The 17065-nt window shown below is 49.3% G+C and overlaps 1 protein-coding gene across 3 annotated transcripts in view; it reads left to right on the forward strand.

Annotated features, from left to right (window-relative positions):
- Nucleotides 1-17065, forward strand: part of Sipa1l2 (signal induced proliferation associated 1 like 2) — a 157442-nt gene that overhangs the window by 96196 nt on the left and 44181 nt on the right. For all 3 annotated transcript variants that reach the window (XM_050147015.1, XM_050147013.1, XM_050147014.1), the window contains 4 exons: nt 935-1038; nt 6311-6468; nt 8564-9140; nt 12000-12274. In XM_050147015.1, the coding sequence (XP_050002972.1) occupies nt 935-1038; nt 6311-6468; nt 8564-9140; nt 12000-12274 (1114 nt within the window). The remainder of the gene's footprint in view (nt 1-934; nt 1039-6310; nt 6469-8563; nt 9141-11999; nt 12275-17065) is intronic.

Below are 17065 nucleotides of genomic sequence, written 5' to 3' on the forward strand. Positions count from 1 at the left end.
GTCAGTCAGTGCCCTCTTGCATTGTTTTCCACCTTATGCCCTTTAATTTCTATTTCTCATGTGTGACTCTGAACGCACAACACCATGATGGGCTGGGGAGGTAGATCACAGCACGCACAGCACCATGATGGGCTGGGGAGGTAGATCACAGCACGCACAGCACCATGATGGGCTGGGGAGGTAGATCATAGGATGACTTTGAGCAGTCGATTTCCTCTTCCCATCTTGTTGAGGCAGGCTGTCTCATTTTTTATACTACCTAAAGTACCCCAGGCTCTCTGAGCCCAGTATATAAAGGCAGTTCTGTTACCACCTCCTATCTTGCCATAGAAAGGCTGGGATTATGGGTACATCAACCCCGTATCCTTCTGGTTGGTCTGTGTGGGTTCCAGGGATCAGTCTTGGATTTTCTAGTTTGTTCAACGGTAGCTGTCACCTGCTGGGCCATCTCACCGGATACAAGAGTTTTCACTGGACCTGGAGCTCACTGATGAGGCTACACTGGCTGCCTAGTGACCTCCATCTGCCTGTCTCCACACCTGCCAAGTGCAGACACCACTCCTCACCTAGCCTTTGACATGGGTGCTGCAGATCCTCGCTCACTCCCCCAACTCTCTTGGCAAGCACTCTGCCAACTGAGCCAGTTCCCCAGCTCTACGTTTCTTAGCGTGTGTTTATACAGGAAGGAAGCACAGAAAGAGACCATAATCTCCCGCCCTGGGTCCGAGACTCTGAGAGCATGCTCAGTAGAAAGCTGACAGGAGAGCAGAGGCCTGGGAGGGCAGCTCCAGGGGAGAGCTGAACAGCTGAGCAGAGCATCCAGGTTTACACACAGTATGGCTTGGGCTGTTCATCCTTTGCAGAAAGCACCGTCCAGGCCGTAGACCCTGGTTCTGTGCTTGCCTGACTAGCTTTCTGCTTACTTTGTTTTTAGCCGATTCCACAGGGACTCACTCCCTCTATACCACATACAAAGACTTTGAACTCATGTTCCACGTGTCAACGTTGCTTCCATATATGCCAAACAACAGGCAGCAGGTAAGGAGTGTATGCATTGTGGCATGTCCCCACTCCTGTGTCCCCCAGTGCGTCCATCCAGCTCCCAGATCCATCATGCGGGGTGGGGGGAGGGGGTAAGAGTGAGACTGTGAATTTACTTTTAACCATAGGTTGCTCCCATTAAGCTGACTCTCTGGCTGTTACTGTAGGATATCGGAGCCTTTATGGGAAGATTGTTGTATTTTTTATTGATCAGGAAACTGAGAAGCTAGCTACACAAATCATGTTAATTATGAGAACAATTATTTTGACCAGACAGACAGGTTTCCTCATGTGGGTGAATAACTTGATTTTAGAAAATATTAACCGCATTGGGGGCTAAAGCTGTTCTTAGCTGCTGCTGCTCATTGGGGTTTATTGTATTGTTTCAATGACACACTGTATTGACCCTTTGTGTGGGGAGAGGATTCTCCTGCACTGGCAGTCGCTCCACAGACTTAAGTGTTGAAAGCTTAACGATGCCTAAAACATCACCAAGTAATTAACAGGATGTTTTGTGTAGCTATAAAATGAGTTGAGTTCTTTTTACAGAAATTGCTAGAATTGATAGCAGATCTTGGCAGTGCTGTGGCTGCTTCACGAATGTGGGAGTTTGGGGCACATAAGGTGGTCCTGTGGGGTAGCAGCCCCAACCCCAACCCCTCTTAAGGAAGAAGGCTGCCTGAGTCTGGAGGTGACTCCCAGGGCAGGGCCCAAACTGCTGGCTTGTGGTCTGTGGCAGGACTGAGAGACAATTATTGCTGGGTGCTTACATTCTGGACACCACGTTTGCTTTTCTGTGCGGACACCGCAGGGGGCCTGAGCGTGGCTCCTCTGGAGAGTGAAACATAACAGCAGATAACTACCTCATTTCCTTTTTATTTTAATTTGATTTGTTTGTCTTATGTTTATGAGTGTTTGCTGGGAGGTGGGATTGCATGGTTGTGAGCCATCATGTAGGTGCTGAGGACCACATCTGGATCCCCTGGAATAGCAGCTAGTGCTCTTAACTGTTAAACCTTCTGTCCAACCCCGAATTTTCTCATTTCTTAAACATTTGTGAAATCCATTAATTGAGTCAAAACTTATGGTTTTTTTCCCCCCAAAGAAAGGACCAGCTACTTCCTCTCCCTCCCACTAGTTCTAAACCCCAAAGGTCCTTCAGCTAAGAAAACCACTGGGCTGTTCCCCTCAGGAGCAAACTTCAAACTTCACACCCTCCCTTCTGGGACTCCCTGGCTGAATGTTTTCCTCAGACTCTTAACTCAGTTCTTGACCTTCCTGGGTGATCCATAGTGTCTTCTAGTATTTGTTGTTCTTCCCACTTCATCTTTGGAAGATCTCTCCCTAGTTCCCCGGGATTACTAGCCTTCACTGCCAGGCCCGGCTCCGAGCCCTAAGCAGTGCTGTGTGCAGTGTGCCTAAGTTTTCTTGTTAACTGTTTTATAATCCCATAGGTGCAGCTCATGGGTATTTTTAGGTGACTAAATTTACTTGCTGGCTTTGTCCCCATTCCTAAAGATCTGTTGTGTGAAGGTAAGGCTCGAATGCCTCGGTAGTCTGGGTGACTTTCTTCGCCCAGGCATTTGGTAGACTTGCGGATTATAAACTGCTGTGGGATGTTCTGGTTGTAGCTGAACAGTGGCACTCCCTGATCGTGGGCGTGGCTAGTAAAATTTTGCCACAGGTTCTTCTGACTCTTCCCATCTCTCTCATCCTGCAAATAATGCCCACAAACTTAATACCAAGAGCAGAAAAGTCTGAAGGGCCAGTCCCATGGCAGTCACCATGGGACTCAGCCCAACTGGAACCCCAACTCCGCTTGGACCCCTGTTCTTATTAGCACCAGAGTGTTTGTAACTTGTTAACTGGCCCAGGCTTGTCCTCAGAGGATCTGATTTCGTGTGTTTGTTCCTGTAATAAATCATTCCGGGAGCTGTTTGTTGAGGTAGTAAAGTTCAGGAACGGTTAGCAGGCCTGAGCCCTTCCCATGGGAGAAGCCTTACTGGCCCCTAGACCACCGATGCCCTGGGACCCCACATCTCTACACAGGATAAGCTCATACTAGTCTCTCCTAAGTCTGTGTTTCCTGTGTACCCCTTCTGTGAAGAGATCACAGCTCAGCCAACATGTGACGTCATCACTGAGAACTTCACATGGCAACTTCAAAGCTCACCTTGGCAGAGTAGGCTCATAAAGTAGGAGACAGCACAGGGCCTGGTGCACTGTGCCCTTTTCTTCCTTAGTGCATGTGCGAAGTTCAGTTGGCCCTGACTGGAAGGGGCCTTAAGCCCTATGAATTACCTAGGAGTGACCAGGCCCTTGGGGTTTTGTTATTATGTTTACAGTGGACTTACAGGCTGCAATTCTTGGGCTGGCCTGGGCTGTGTTAGACTGGCTGCAGGCCCTGCTATGAAGGGTTTTTCGCCTCATGGGTCCTGCTTGCTACAGCTGATGAGCACTTAGATCCTAGAGCAGCCTGGGTTGTTCAATGCTATATGAGCAGATCAGGATTGAGCCTGTGTTCCCCCGTGACTGACACTTTCTGCCAGGAGAAAGCCCAGAAGTGGCTCTGTGGTTTGTATCTTTGTATCTTGTAAAGGAATGACAGCAGCTCGAAGTTTGCTGTGGAAGCCGAGGGCTGCACTAGCCCTGTTTTCCTCTTAGCCTTGTCAGGGAGGCTCTGAAAATCCACACTCTGCTCCGTGCCTTTGTTTTAATTGTACAGTATCGTTGCCTGGCTAGTTTGTACATTTACTCTGGCTTTTGGTACAGTATGGTCATAGGAGATGTTAATTCGGTGATAAATGTTTGGAACCTCAGTTAAGTTGGAGGTGGACTGGCTGGTGGGAACCCAGAGCTACCAGCTAGCTTTTGTGCCTCTGTGGGGAGCAAGAAAGGCTGCCTTTGGAAATACAGGCCTTGTTTGACTGTGAGAATACCTGCCTCCCTTAGTTTGTTGGTGCTTTGAGACGGGGTCTTACTGTATGCCACATGCTCCTCATAGATCGGTCATCTGACTGCCAAAGGACACAATGTACAGTGATTGTTCTGGACTCATGTGGTGCAGAGCCCCTGCCTGGCCGTTGGTTCTATTAGCTCTGTCTTCACTGTGACTCCAAGATGTCCTGTCCTTTGGAAATTCTCAGTGAAGGATGTGGAGGGCAGGCTGCTGTGTTCTGTGTTCTACAGCTATGTCCCATCACAGCCCCAGGCCTGTTTCAATTTTAATAGCTGCTTCGTTCTTGATCTTTTTAGGTGTGGTCACGGTATATGAAAATGAACTTGTCAAGTATCAGGAAAGAGGGGGGACCTCTTTTGCCTAATGTAGTTTTTAACTGTATTTTTTTCTTTTTTTTAAACATTAATTTGAAATGGTGCGTTTTACTTAGAGGTATATCAAAGTCTGTTAAAACTACAGATTTGAACAGTGAGATTAATACTGTGCATCAATGTGTGTTTCAAAACTCCTGGCAGTACAATGGTTTCCCTGTGCTCAGACAGCCACAGGATATGAGCGGGACTCTTGGGGAGGAGCGTTTCAGTTTTACTTCCTTGGCTCTTTATGTGTTAAATTAGAAGCCAGGGAGCTCTCTATGGATCCTTTTTATTTCCAAGTTTAAAGGGGGTTAAAAGTCAAACTCAACACCCAGGACAGTGAAACATGTTCTGTAGGAGCCAAATAAACTCAAGGACAAGGTTGTGTTCTTTGTTGTTGGCAGTGAAGGGAGATTTACTGCCGGAGATGGGCCCAGCCCTGCAGTGACAGCACCAGCTCCCTGGTGGGCTGGTGGGCGACTGGCTGTATCTGAAATGGGCGGGGCTCATTTCTGTGTTGCTTGCTTGTACTTTAAGGGGTCTCCTGTGTAGGGGTGTTGGCATGTGGTCCCAGGAAGGTGAGCATGCTTTTAATGCATGGCAGAAGGAACATGGGTTGTGTGCTTCATTTATTCATTTAGCAAATGTGCATTGGGTGCCTGCTTGATGTTGGGCATGCCTTTGAAGGCAGGAAGCCAGTCGGTACATTTCCTATCCCTGGGAAGACCACTACCTAGATAGGAACTACCTGGGTGACCTGGGCATGAGGGTGGAGCAGAGGTGCAGCCTTGACAGACTTCTCACTACCAAGCCATCTGAGAAAAATCAGTGTGGACAAGGAAAAGGTTTATCGTAGCACACAGTTTCCAGTTTCCTAGTCACTTGGCTCTGTATTTCTGGTCTCTAGTGAGGTAGGAGGGCACATCAGAGGAAGGCTATGTACCTCCTGCCCTCTGGGAGGCTGGAGGCAGGACACCAGATGCAGCCCTCCCGGGCACTCCCACAGTGTCCTGCTTCCTCCAGCCAGGCCCTGCCTCCTCACCGTCACCCCTTCCCACTGGTACTTTCTGTTTTGAGCCCTTCCTTAGATTTCCCACTGGAAGTCAGAGTCCCCATGAGCGCTGCTGCATGGGGCTGAGCTTTCCTGCATGAGGCTTTGGGAGACATTTCAAATCCAAGCCTCAGGAGCAGAGACAACTGTCTGGGTGAGCTGTGCCAAGGCGCCTCACTCCACATCGACACAGGAACTGTCCGGGAAGAGCTTGCAGTGAGGCACATTCTTGGCAGAAGTGATGTCAGAAGCAAGTCTGGCTTCCTCCTCTCCCCTAGACTTTCAGTTTTGTAAGATTGCAAAAGACTGGGTTTTCTAACTGCTAGTGTAGTAGAGTTCCAGATTTATTAATTAGTATGAATTCTATAAAAAAAAAAAAGCCAAGTTTCAGTTAATTAATTTGAAGACCTATACTACCCATGGAGGCAGCCTCCTGGTTTTCTTGCCAAAATGCAAGGCAGCATGGGAGCCTGTGGTCTAAGCCAGGGCTGTGTGTGCAGTAGGTCACCCTTCCCTGAACCCCGTCTCCTCCTCTAAGGTGAGGTGCTTAGGCCATAGCATATCTTACAAGTATATTGAGCACTAGTGTGCTACTTTAGGATGGAAGCAATAGCTGGTAAGGATAAAGAGAGAGAATAGAAGTAGATTTGTAATAAAAGAGATAGCTAGGGATGCAGCCTAGGGAAGCCCACTTCCCTCCCAGGTGCCATGCTCTCTCTGATGAACTTGGATGTTTGGATTTCTGTCTGAGGGTCTTCTGCTTGCGACACCCAATTTATCAATATGCTCAAGGCCACTGGAATCTGCTCTGCTTGTCTCCGGTCCTTCCTCAGTAGAGAGTGAGTGGGTTGTGTATGTATTACTGTATTGTATGTCACTCTGAGTGTTCCCTTCCCTGCACAGCTTCTGAGGAAGAGGCACATTGGGAACGACATCGTGACCATCGTCTTCCAGGAGCCTGGCGCCCTACCATTCACCCCCAAGAACATTCGCTCGCACTTCCAGCACGTCTTCGTCATTGTGAAGGTGCACAACCCCTGCACAGAAAACGTGTGCTACAGGTGAGCCTGTGGCCCTACTTCCCATCTGGCTTTCAGTTCTTCTCCTGGACCCATAACTACCTAACTTCCCTGCTTCCCTCCTCTTCCACTGTGTAGCCTAGGCTGGCCAGGAACTCAGCCTCCCAAGTGCTGAGATTATAACTTGCCTTATAATAATTTTTATTTATTTTTGCTAGTCCTGGGGATTGAAACCAGGGCTACGTGTCTGCTAGGCATGAGCTCTACCACAGAGGTACATTCCTTAGCCATCCTCATTCTGATTATGTTTTTCTAAGCAGTAATTGCCTCACTCTCTTGAGAAAGGAAGGACCTAGCTGCTCAGAGTAGTGGGGTTCCATTTTCTGCTTTCCTGAGAGACTGAACCAGGGCCCATGGCTGAGACCTCAGCCAGATGGTGTGTCCTGTTAGGAACGTGGATGGCAGATAAAGTCCTAGAGACTCCCTGGCAGGGCCACTGAAAGCCAGTACCACTTGCCTTGATGACGTTAAGGCCTGTGTGTGCTGCAGAGCCCCTAGACCATCTCCACTGGGCCTGCTTTGAGTCCTGGCTCCTATCTGGGGCTTTGCCTTAGGAGGTGACTAGGATGAATAACTGCTCCCTCCGTGTATTGATAGGATGCTCCTGCCTTACTGCTTGTACTAGGTGTATGTGGTTTCTTTATTTTTCTTTTTTCTTAACTTTCCATTTTTATTGTGTATATGCATATTTTGCATGTATGGGTACACTTCTGGGGGGTCCACATGTGTGTGTACGTGCACGCATATAGAGGACCACAGTTAATGTCAGGAGCCCTTCTCAGTGGCTCGTCTCCCTTCTGCACTGAGGCAGGGTCTTTTAGTTAAGCCCAGCGCTCACTGATATGGTTGCTGGGGATCTGAACTCTGGTCCTCATGGGAACATGGTGACCACCCCCCCAGGCAGGACCCCAGTCTGAGCACTGTGGCCTGGCCCCCTAGCTGGCTTTGCCTACTGATAGGAATCTCTGGCCCCCGGTGAGATTAGGCTTTCCTCACGGGATGGCTGTGGATGCGCCTTTGGCCTAGCTAGACCACTGACCTATGTTAAGGAAGGGACAGCAGCTGAGAAAATATGTCACGTGTTCTGTATAAGCACTGTGCTTAAAGTGGGTGGTATTGGTACAAACACAGACATTGCATCTTCAGGGGTTTCTGGGACCTTCCTCAGCACTAGGCCAGGTCTACAGCTTTATTGCTTTTGGTGCTGTTTTTAATGAATGCTATTTTTGGTCACTTGTTGCTGTGACAGCATAGCTGATGAGTGCTCTCAGGGTTGGGACTTCCTGTGGCTCAGTTTCCATCGGCCTTAGCCAGGGAGGTATGACAGGGTAGTGGGTATCTACCAGCTGTGCTCCACGTCCTCCAGGTCCCACGACTTCCCTGAACAGTCCCACTAGCTGGGTACCGAGTATTTGAACACATGGGCCCATGAGGACATTTTCCATTCCAACCACAGCAGGTATCTGTGACCCTTACGGCCTTTATTCTTCCATCGAGTCCTGTCTTCTGTTCCACTCCGGGATGACATGTTAGCACAGAATTCACTGGAGACAGCTATCATCTTTTTTCTTTTCAATTTTTCTTGATGCTAATTGAATTACTACGGGACAGATATTTTTCTAAGGCAGCCTACATTTTTTTGTGGAGCATAGCTCTTCACATTGTTTTTCTGTATAGACAATGAAATATTTCAGTTCTCAGAGTCATTGGCTTTTAAGAAATCAGAGTGTAGCCACTAATTTAATATTTACTGATTTGATTCAAATGAAAGCCAGCAGAGTACCTCAAATTTTTGACAGTACCCCATCAGGTCCATTGATCTTCTCAAAATTAGAATAATAACAGTCTGCAAAACAGATGGGCTAACCTGTGTAAACAGATGGGCTAACCTAGTAAACAGATGGGCTAACCTGTGTAAACAGATGGGCTAACCTATGTAAACAGATGGGCTAACCTGTGTAAACAGATGGGCTAACCTATGTAAACAGATGGGCTAACCTATGTTAAATACGGGACCTGTCACCTTAAAGAAGGAAGAGCCATGACTCATTTCTTTTCATTTTTCTTTCTTCCTCAGTGTTGGTGTTTCCAGGTCAAAGGATGTTCCTTCCTTTGGTCCCCCAATCCCCAAAGGTGTAACTTTTCCAAAGTCAGCCGTGTTCCGGGACTTCCTTTTAGCCAAAGTAATCAATGCAGAAAACGCAGCCCATAAGTCAGAAAAATTCCGGGCCATGGCTACTCGAACAAGGCAAGAATACTTGAAGGACTTGGCTGAGAACTTCGTCACAACCGCCACGGTGGACACTTCTGCGAAATTCAGCTTCATCACCTTGGGTGCAAAGAAGAAGGAGCGAGTAAAGCCGAGGAAGGACGCACACCTCTTCAGCATCGGGGCCATCATGTGGCATGTGGTGGCACGGGACTTCGGCCAATCAGCGGACATTGAGTGTCTGCTTGGGATCTCTAATGAGTTCATCATGTTGATCGAGAAGGACTCCAAGAATGTCGTGTTTAACTGTTCCTGCAGGGATGTGATTGGCTGGACTTCGGGGTTGGTGAGCATTAAAGTCTTCTATGAACGGGGAGAGTGCATCCTGCTGTCCTCAGTGGACAACTGCTCCGAAGACATCCGGGAGATAGTGCAACGGCTCGTAGTGAGTATGGCCTGTGTCCCACTGCCCATGCTCCAATCTCACAATCCCAGTGGGCTGCACTGACTTCACGGCTTGGGCATCCAGCTGCTATTCCAGTGAGGGCTGAGTTCTTGGTTCGTTTAGTTGGTTGATTGGTTTTCTTTTGAGATAAGTTCTCTCTTATTCAGGCCAGTTTTGAACTCACGGGGTAGCAAAAGTGACCTTGAACTTCCCTCCACCTGTCTCCTCCAGTTGGAGCTCTCTGGTTACAGCTGTGACCTCCACGTCCAGTTTGTCTGGTGCTGGAGGTCACACCCAGGGTCTCCTGCCTGGTAGGCGAGTACTCCGAGCACTCCACCACTGAGCCACACATCCAGCCACTGGTTGGTTTTTTTATTGAGAGTCAATAACCAACCACAGTGGTAAAGAAGCCAGCCGCACAAGCACAATAAGAAAAACTCAGTCGCCCGGCGGTGGTGCACACCTTTAATCCCAGCACTTGGGAGGCAGAGGCAGGCGGACCTCTGTGAGTTTGAGCCAGCCTACTCTACAAGAGCTAGTTCCAGGACAGGAACCAAAGCTACAGAGAAACCCTGTATCAAAAAAAGCAAAATAAGGGTGCAGGGTCTTGCCATGTAACTCAAGCTGGAGCTTCCAGGCCAGCTTCAAACTTGAGATCCTCTTGCCTCAGCCTCCCAAGTGCTGGGATTACAAGTGTGTGCACCTGAAGTAGTCACATTTTTGCTCCCAGCTTTAACAAGCAAAATCCAGATTATCTTTGGGTGTGTGCAGCAGAGCAATAGCAATAAATTTGCTGTTTGGATTGCTTGCTGTAATATAAGAAGAAAGCATATTTTGGCCATAAAACATCTGATTATTAACTCCTTTCCCAAGGAGGTGTATCATATCGTCAGCTGAGACTCATTAAAAAGGGTGGATAGCACTTCCTGCCCTTCCTTCCCACAGAGGGTGAGTTCCTCTTTTATTATAGGAAGAGCAGTATGAGAGTAAAGTCAGCCAGCATTGGTCGGGTGTAGTCACCTCACACCGTATCTCCGGAAGACCATCGTGCCAGGTGGCAGGGACACCGCTTTCTTGTAGGTGGTGCACTTACTGTTGCCGTTGACACTGAATACAGCCAGAACTGTGTGTTGTGGATGCAGGAGGGGAGGAGAGCACGCTCCCAGAGGGACCTTGGGTATGACGCCCGAGTCCTGGAAAGACATCCTGAGAAGGGCCATGTTTGATAGAGGTCCCCTGTCACACGTTCAACTTCATAATAGATTTCGAGTAGAGACCTTCATTTGTGTTGTCCAGTGGGCCCCAGGAATTACGTAGCTGACCCCAGGTATGTGGGTTTCCCAGCATTATTGAGACTGCATTAGTATTATGGGGCACTCCAGAAACACCGAGTCCCTGGACTGACTTCAGGGAAGTCTGAAAGCAGGAGATAATAAATACGATAATGAAGGAGAGGAGGTCAGAAACAAGGCCCAGCCGGTGCTCTTCAGTCCAGTACCTCAGTGAATATCAGGTATCGCTTGCATTCACATCTGCCAGCACGCAGGCACGCTAGATACCGTCTGTTAGGGCTGTTTAGAACAAAGTTGAAGAAAAAGTAAAGAAAACGTCTGTCGAGGTTGGACACCTGGAATTGCTCTGTTAACAGCTTGGAATTAGTTCAGGCGGCTGAGAACATGAGCTTTTGGGAGCTTCACTCCTGACTGACACAGTGTTCCCTTTCTGCTGAGTCCCCCGCATTGTGCTGGTCTGGGAGAAGCCAACTGGCAGCGCGTGCACTTCCGTAGCCATGGAAACCTAGGCCAGATGCTGATGCAGGGAGCAAGCCACAGCTCCCAGCTGTGCTCACAGCCACGGGGCTCGTTAACAGGAATGTGTGTGTTCAGAGCCAGGTTCCTGGAAACGGAGTTTACTGACCTGAAACTCCATACACTGCCCCAGGGCGTTGGGGATGGGGATGATACCTCCCAACTTGAAGTTGCCCACAAAAAATGATGTCATCATCTTCAAATGATGTTTAATGAGCCATGTTTTCCTTTCATGGCGTTGCAAGCCACATTCCTTCAGTGCCTCAGAGGGTTACCGTGACTAATTACCTCACTTGCTGCGGCACAAGCCACTGAACTGGCTCCCTCATGTTCTTCTCGGGCTGCTGTGTAGACTCCTAGTCTTCCAGAGGAGTGTCACTGGAGCTGCCTGGGGTGGCCCTTAGCATCCAGGGCATAGTCGAGAGAAGGAAAGGTGGCTGCAGGGCCCCTCTGCCACCTCAAGCCCCACGTTGATCAAAAGGGCCCTTGGTACCAGGTGGACATGGGTGGTCACTCCCAGGAGGCCTGACTGGACAGACTAGGAAGTCTTCGGGCCAGTGCATGAAGTGCAGTTAAGGGTTTCCTCACAGTCTAGTTTCCTGAGCATGGACACTCACTGACTGTGAGATCACAAGTACTTTGGGCACATTGTGTTGCTTTCTTTTGAGTTAGATGAAAGTATCTGATAGGCCATAGAGTTTGGTGGCTGAGACTGAGAGATCGGTGGCTCACGCCATTCCTTCTCTCGCTACAGCACATCTAGAAGAGGAGAATTCAGTGCTTCAGAGTCCTGGTGGCTGTCGGGGCGGGGGGGGGGGGGGGCATGTCACAGCGTGTGCATAGCATGTCTCAAGGGCCAGGCTGCCTGCCAGGCCATTCGTGGTCATGGTGCTTTAGCTGCTCTCAAATCATTTGGAGAGACAGGGAGGTGACTGGGAATAGAGCCGAGGGGGAGGGGCTCACTTAGACACTTGTGTATGGGTCCCCATTAGGGTTCCATGGTAGCCAGGGGGAAAGATCAAACCTGTCTAACAGCTTCCCTCCCCCTTAGATAGTGACGAGAGGCTGTGAAACTGTGGAAATGACCCTGAGGAGGAACGGACTGGGCCAGCTTGGCTTCCATGTGAACTTTGAGGGGATTGTTGCCGATGTAGAACCTTTCGGCTTTGCCTGGAAGGCGGGCCTTCGCCAAGGGAGCCGTCTCGTGGAGATCTGCAAGGTGGCCGTGGCCACCCTGACCCACGAGCAGATGATTGACCTACTGCGGACATCCGTGACTGTGAAGGTGGTTATCATACACCCCCATGAGGATGGCTCTCCCCGCAGGTAAGTGTGCACGGGGCAGTGTGCTCTACCACCAGATACATTCCTGCCTGCCTGTAGGATCCTCAGAGCTAGTCGGTGTCTCTGTGGACCACAAGAGCCCCGAGTGCAGTGGTTAAAGAGCTTCAGATGGCAGGTGATGTGCGGTCACCAACAGGCTGTGGCTCTCCACAGCGTGTCTCAGTGTAAAATCCAGTCACCACAGACCAGGGGAAGGGTCTGTTTGACCCGCCTGGCCTACGGGGACTTGAGTATGCACAGCATAGCCTTCACAGCCCGCACACCTCAGATTGGGATGACTAACTAACAGGTCCCTGTCTGAAGGAACGCGGGACAGCAGGTAGACTCTGGAAGCCATGATGTTCTCAAGGTGAAGCTTCGGAGGTGTCAAGTGGATCCAGGGAATCCTTGTAACCTGTCCTGAAAAACAGGAGGCGAGGCAACTACACTAGAAGGCCCAGAGGTGTACGGGTGGTGGGAGGGACCCGAGGGAAAGTGGGAAGTAGTCTGTCTGCTGCTGCTGCTGACAGACAGTCATGGTGTTAGCCTGAAGGAAACACTCATGAGTGTGTCTGACCTGTGGCCTGGGAACCACATGCACCTCCAGCAAGGACTGCTGGGAATTGTAAATGTATTTAAAACATTAGCCATGTGCGGGTGTGTGCGCGTGCGTGCATACGTGTATGTGAGTGTGTGAGCATGCACGCACATGTTTTTGTGAATGTGCATGTGTGTGTGAGTGTGTGTGTGTGTGTGGTTCTTTTAGTGTACATGTGAGGATGACAAGGTCATGGTTCAAGTCAAGTTTGACTGCCAGTCAGATCATAGGGCAGAAGGCACCAGTTCAGACTGTGCTCCCTGCCGACCGCAGCCCATGTTGGGGGTATGGTGGGGCTCTGGCACCCATATTTCCCATGCTGCTTCTGTCTCCATTCAGGTAGAGTCATGAGGCAGATTCTGAAGTTTACCCTCTGGGAGGATGGAGAGACCGAGCCTCGGGCTTTACTGCATGTTCGTGGGGACAGAGATTCCTAAAGTCGTTTCCACATCTGCAGCATGGCCTGTGTGGCTTTTATAAAGGTTGAGTCACACGATCTCCAAAGCATCCGGAACTTTCTAGCATAATTACTGTTCCTTCTGCAGCTTTCAGTTCACTCCAGTTATGTCGTATCTAAAGGAACTTTCTTCTGCAGGCAGTAGGGTGACTGTATGCGCCTTCTGGACTCGTGACATAAGGGCATCCTTTCTCCGTTCTCCCAGTAGCACATGCCTGCTTGCATCTGTGCCATGTCCGGGCCACATGCAGCTGTCACACACTTGAAGTGTGGTTGAGTCTTCCCATTTTAATTAATTCAGTTTAATTAACCACAGGTGGCTCTAATGGCTGACCTTCTGGGGAGCTCGGCCCTAAATGGCAATCTTTTAGAAAACAAACCACCCGTGTGTCCTCTTGGTCTCACCAAGGTTTGTAAATTGTAAAGTCTGATTAGATTTAGCGTTTGCTCCCAGCCTGATGTGATGCTGGGGATGGAACCAGCAGGGGCCTTGTGCACACTTGGCGTGGACTCCACCCCTAGCCTTTCAAAGGCCATGTTTCCTATATTTGCCCAATATGTTTGTAAGCTAAAGGGTTAAAGAGCTGAAATCCCTCTTAGTGTTAAAGGCTTAGCCCTGTAAAACCCCACAAGAGGTTTCTTATAGCCCAGTGTTGCCCATTAGACCTATCTGTGTCACGGTCCGCCCCTCCCCAAGTCAAGGGACTCCCAGGAGCCGTACTTAAGTCCATACAAAGAAAGATAAAAAACTATTTGACAGGAGTAAGAAGCAGATTGACCGTGAGCATATCTTCCTCTCGGCCTTCCTTGAAGCTCAAGGATCCTGTAAACGGACATCTTCCTCAGAATTAAGCCAGTCTGTGGGGGAACTCACAGGTGTGACTCCTGCTGAGGGTCAGGCCTTCCCTTTCCGTGAGACTGGCTACTGCAGAACTGAGAAAATGGTTTCCAGGCTTTATCTAGGTTTAGTCTGCTTTTGCTCTGCAAGAAACTCTCAGAGCTTTCAAGAATGTTAGATAATAAAAATAGTAACATTTTTATTATGCCTGGTATTTCAATCATACAAATTCAAAGAATAGAATTTCCTAAGGAATACTGAATTGTTTCTCAGCCAGAACAAATAAACAGGACTCCAGTGTGAATGTTTTGCTGCTGTCTTTTCCTCAAGAGCGTGTTTTTCCTCTGAGAGACTTTCTTATCTGCCTGGATCCGCCTATAATTAATTCTTTGTTTAAAATGCAATTGAAAATAGCCAGGATATTTGTTCAAAGCCTTTGCCTTTGCTGCTGTCCCTCCCCAAGCACATAGTTCCCTTCTTAGAGTGCAGTCCCCTTCTGTTCTCACCTCTAGAGAAGGTTCTAGAGGTCTAAGCCCTGCACACATGGAGCTGGATTCTCCGTAGTTTCCTCCTCCTGTGTGGCTCTGACTCTGAGCCTTTTTAAAGTTGGTGTTTTCATTCTTCCTGATCCATTTTCACTTCCGCTATGTGCAGGCCATGGTCGCAGTATTTGCTGTGTTCCCGTCTCTTCTGTCCCCCTAGCTCCTAGCTGTGGAGGGTGCAGGCAGTGCTCTTCTTCTGTTACAGCCATGTTCCGGCAGTCAGGCCCTGGACTGTTGGCACTGTTGGAAAGAGAGCACGTGTGTCACACACATGTACCTGTGTGCATGTGCTGCTGAGGCTCGAATCCAGGACCTGGAGAATGCTAGACAAGCGCCAAACCGCATTCCCAGCCCCCTAGTTCTGAGCCCAGCTGGCCTTGAGCTGGCAGGAGTCCTTCCACCTCTGCAGCCCACAGGTTTCTCACTGCGAGCCTGCCTTATGTGACATTTTAGGAAACCATAGAAGAGATGCTAAAGGGAAAATAGGTAGCCCTTGGCTCTTCTCGTTGTTATATTGAGTTTAATTAGGTTTGGCTTTTGTGGAGCGCCGGGGGTGGGCAGCAGAGTCCCCACTACATAGTAGCTCAGGCTGGCCTTAAACTCTCCATCTTCTCTCCTTAGCCTCTTAAGTGCTCAAATTATAGCCATGCTTTGACACTTTCAAATCTGAAAAACTTGGTCCTGGAGAGATAGTCAGGCAGTTAAGAGTACCTGCTTGCCCCCAGGAAACTTGAGTGTCGTCTCCAGCACCCACATTTGACTGCTCGCTGCAACGCCCGGCACCCATCTTTGGAAGCCCTCTCCTCTGGGAATTTCCTTGGTTCACCTCCAAGTTGCCTTGAATTCCCCCTGCAGGAAAGCCCACCAAGTGCTGACCTCTCGTCAGGGTGGGTCAGGACCACTCCCACAGGCTATTTAGGCCACTGCCCAAAAAAAGGAACAGGTGGTTTTTGGGTTTTGTGTGGGCTCCCCCCACCCGTGCTTTCCTGGCCACCCCGAGTGCTGTAAGTAAACATGGGCATTGATTTGGTCTAATCCTGTCTGATGGAAATTATTTATGTCCTTGGAGAGGCTCATCTTAAGAATATTCCTAACACTCCCCATTGCCCTGCCTCTGTGACCCAAGGGAGCCTGCCCTCTATGGCAATCCCTGGTGTCCGAGTGCACATGTGCCTTGTTATACACATGCGTACACATGCATACACGCGCATACACTTGCACGCCAACAAGTAATAAAATAAATCTTTACAATAAAACTGAAAACTGTTGAAAGGGCAGCTTACACTGGCTCTGTAGTTAAGTACACAAGGACCTGCCTGGGACTCTGACAGTGCTGTTGATTTGTGGGGTGGAAAATTACCTCTGTCTTCTTCAGAAATTGGCTCTTAGAGTCTGTCAGGGAGAAAAAACAGTAATTTAAATGAACAGTTATGTGCATGCGCACACATCTGTGTGGTTTTTCAAGAGAAGTTGTCTTTGGTGCAAGTTCATGAGGAAGGCAGAAATGGCCAAACTAATTCCAAGGAGTCTTAGACCTCATCAACGCTTCCATCCACTCTGGAGTCTCAGCTCGCTAACAAAACCGTTTGCCCCAAAGCCCATCTGCTTCCGCCTTTAGCCTGGGAGGCCTGTGGGGTAATGAGCAGTCCTGGTTATCCTTGGGTCACGGCTGTCTGTGGGGAAGGTGTGTAGCATCAAAAGCCGTGAGTTTTTGAAGTCCCGTTTTGACCCAGCTTTGAGGACAGTCCAGCTGTCCCCACTCCCCAGTTGAAAGGAAAGCAGAGCCACTTTTTGAATTCTTGGTGGGGCTGGGGGTGGGGCTTGTTTAAGGAGCTCAGGCTGGGGTGGGGCTTGTTTAAGGAGCTCAGGCTGGGGGTGGGGCTTGTTAAAGGAGCTCCTGCTGGGGCTGAGCCCCTCCAGTAAATTCACACACATCGGAATGAGTGGCCTGGGGCAACATGGGAATATCTCTCTTCAAATGGAAATGGGCAGAGGAAAGGGCTGCCTTGGCTACCAGGCAAGTGCTGCCCTTGCCCTAGCTGCCTTATTAAGGCTTTTCTGACTGGAGGAAATGCTCAGGGAGATAAAGGGCTTGCCAGGAAGCCTGAGGACCTGACTGAGTTTGGATCCCTAGAACCCACATGAAGCCAGCCAGCCCTGGTTCGCTTGTAAACCCAGTATACCTATAGCAAGGTGGGAAATAGAGGCAGGAAAATCTCCAAAACTCATGGGCCAGCTAGCCTGGTGTATGCAGTAGTGAGCAGGAGATCCTCTCTCAAGGTGGAAGGTGAGCATAGACACCCAAGGTGTCTGTGACCTTCATATGGGCACTGCGGCACCCACCCACATTCACACACAC

This window comes from Alexandromys fortis, unplaced genomic scaffold (assembly GCF_014885135.2).
Source record: "Alexandromys fortis isolate MF-2015 unplaced genomic scaffold, M_Fortis_MF-2015_v1.1 scaffold_12, whole genome shotgun sequence".
NCBI lineage: Eukaryota > Metazoa > Chordata > Mammalia > Rodentia > Cricetidae > Alexandromys > Alexandromys fortis.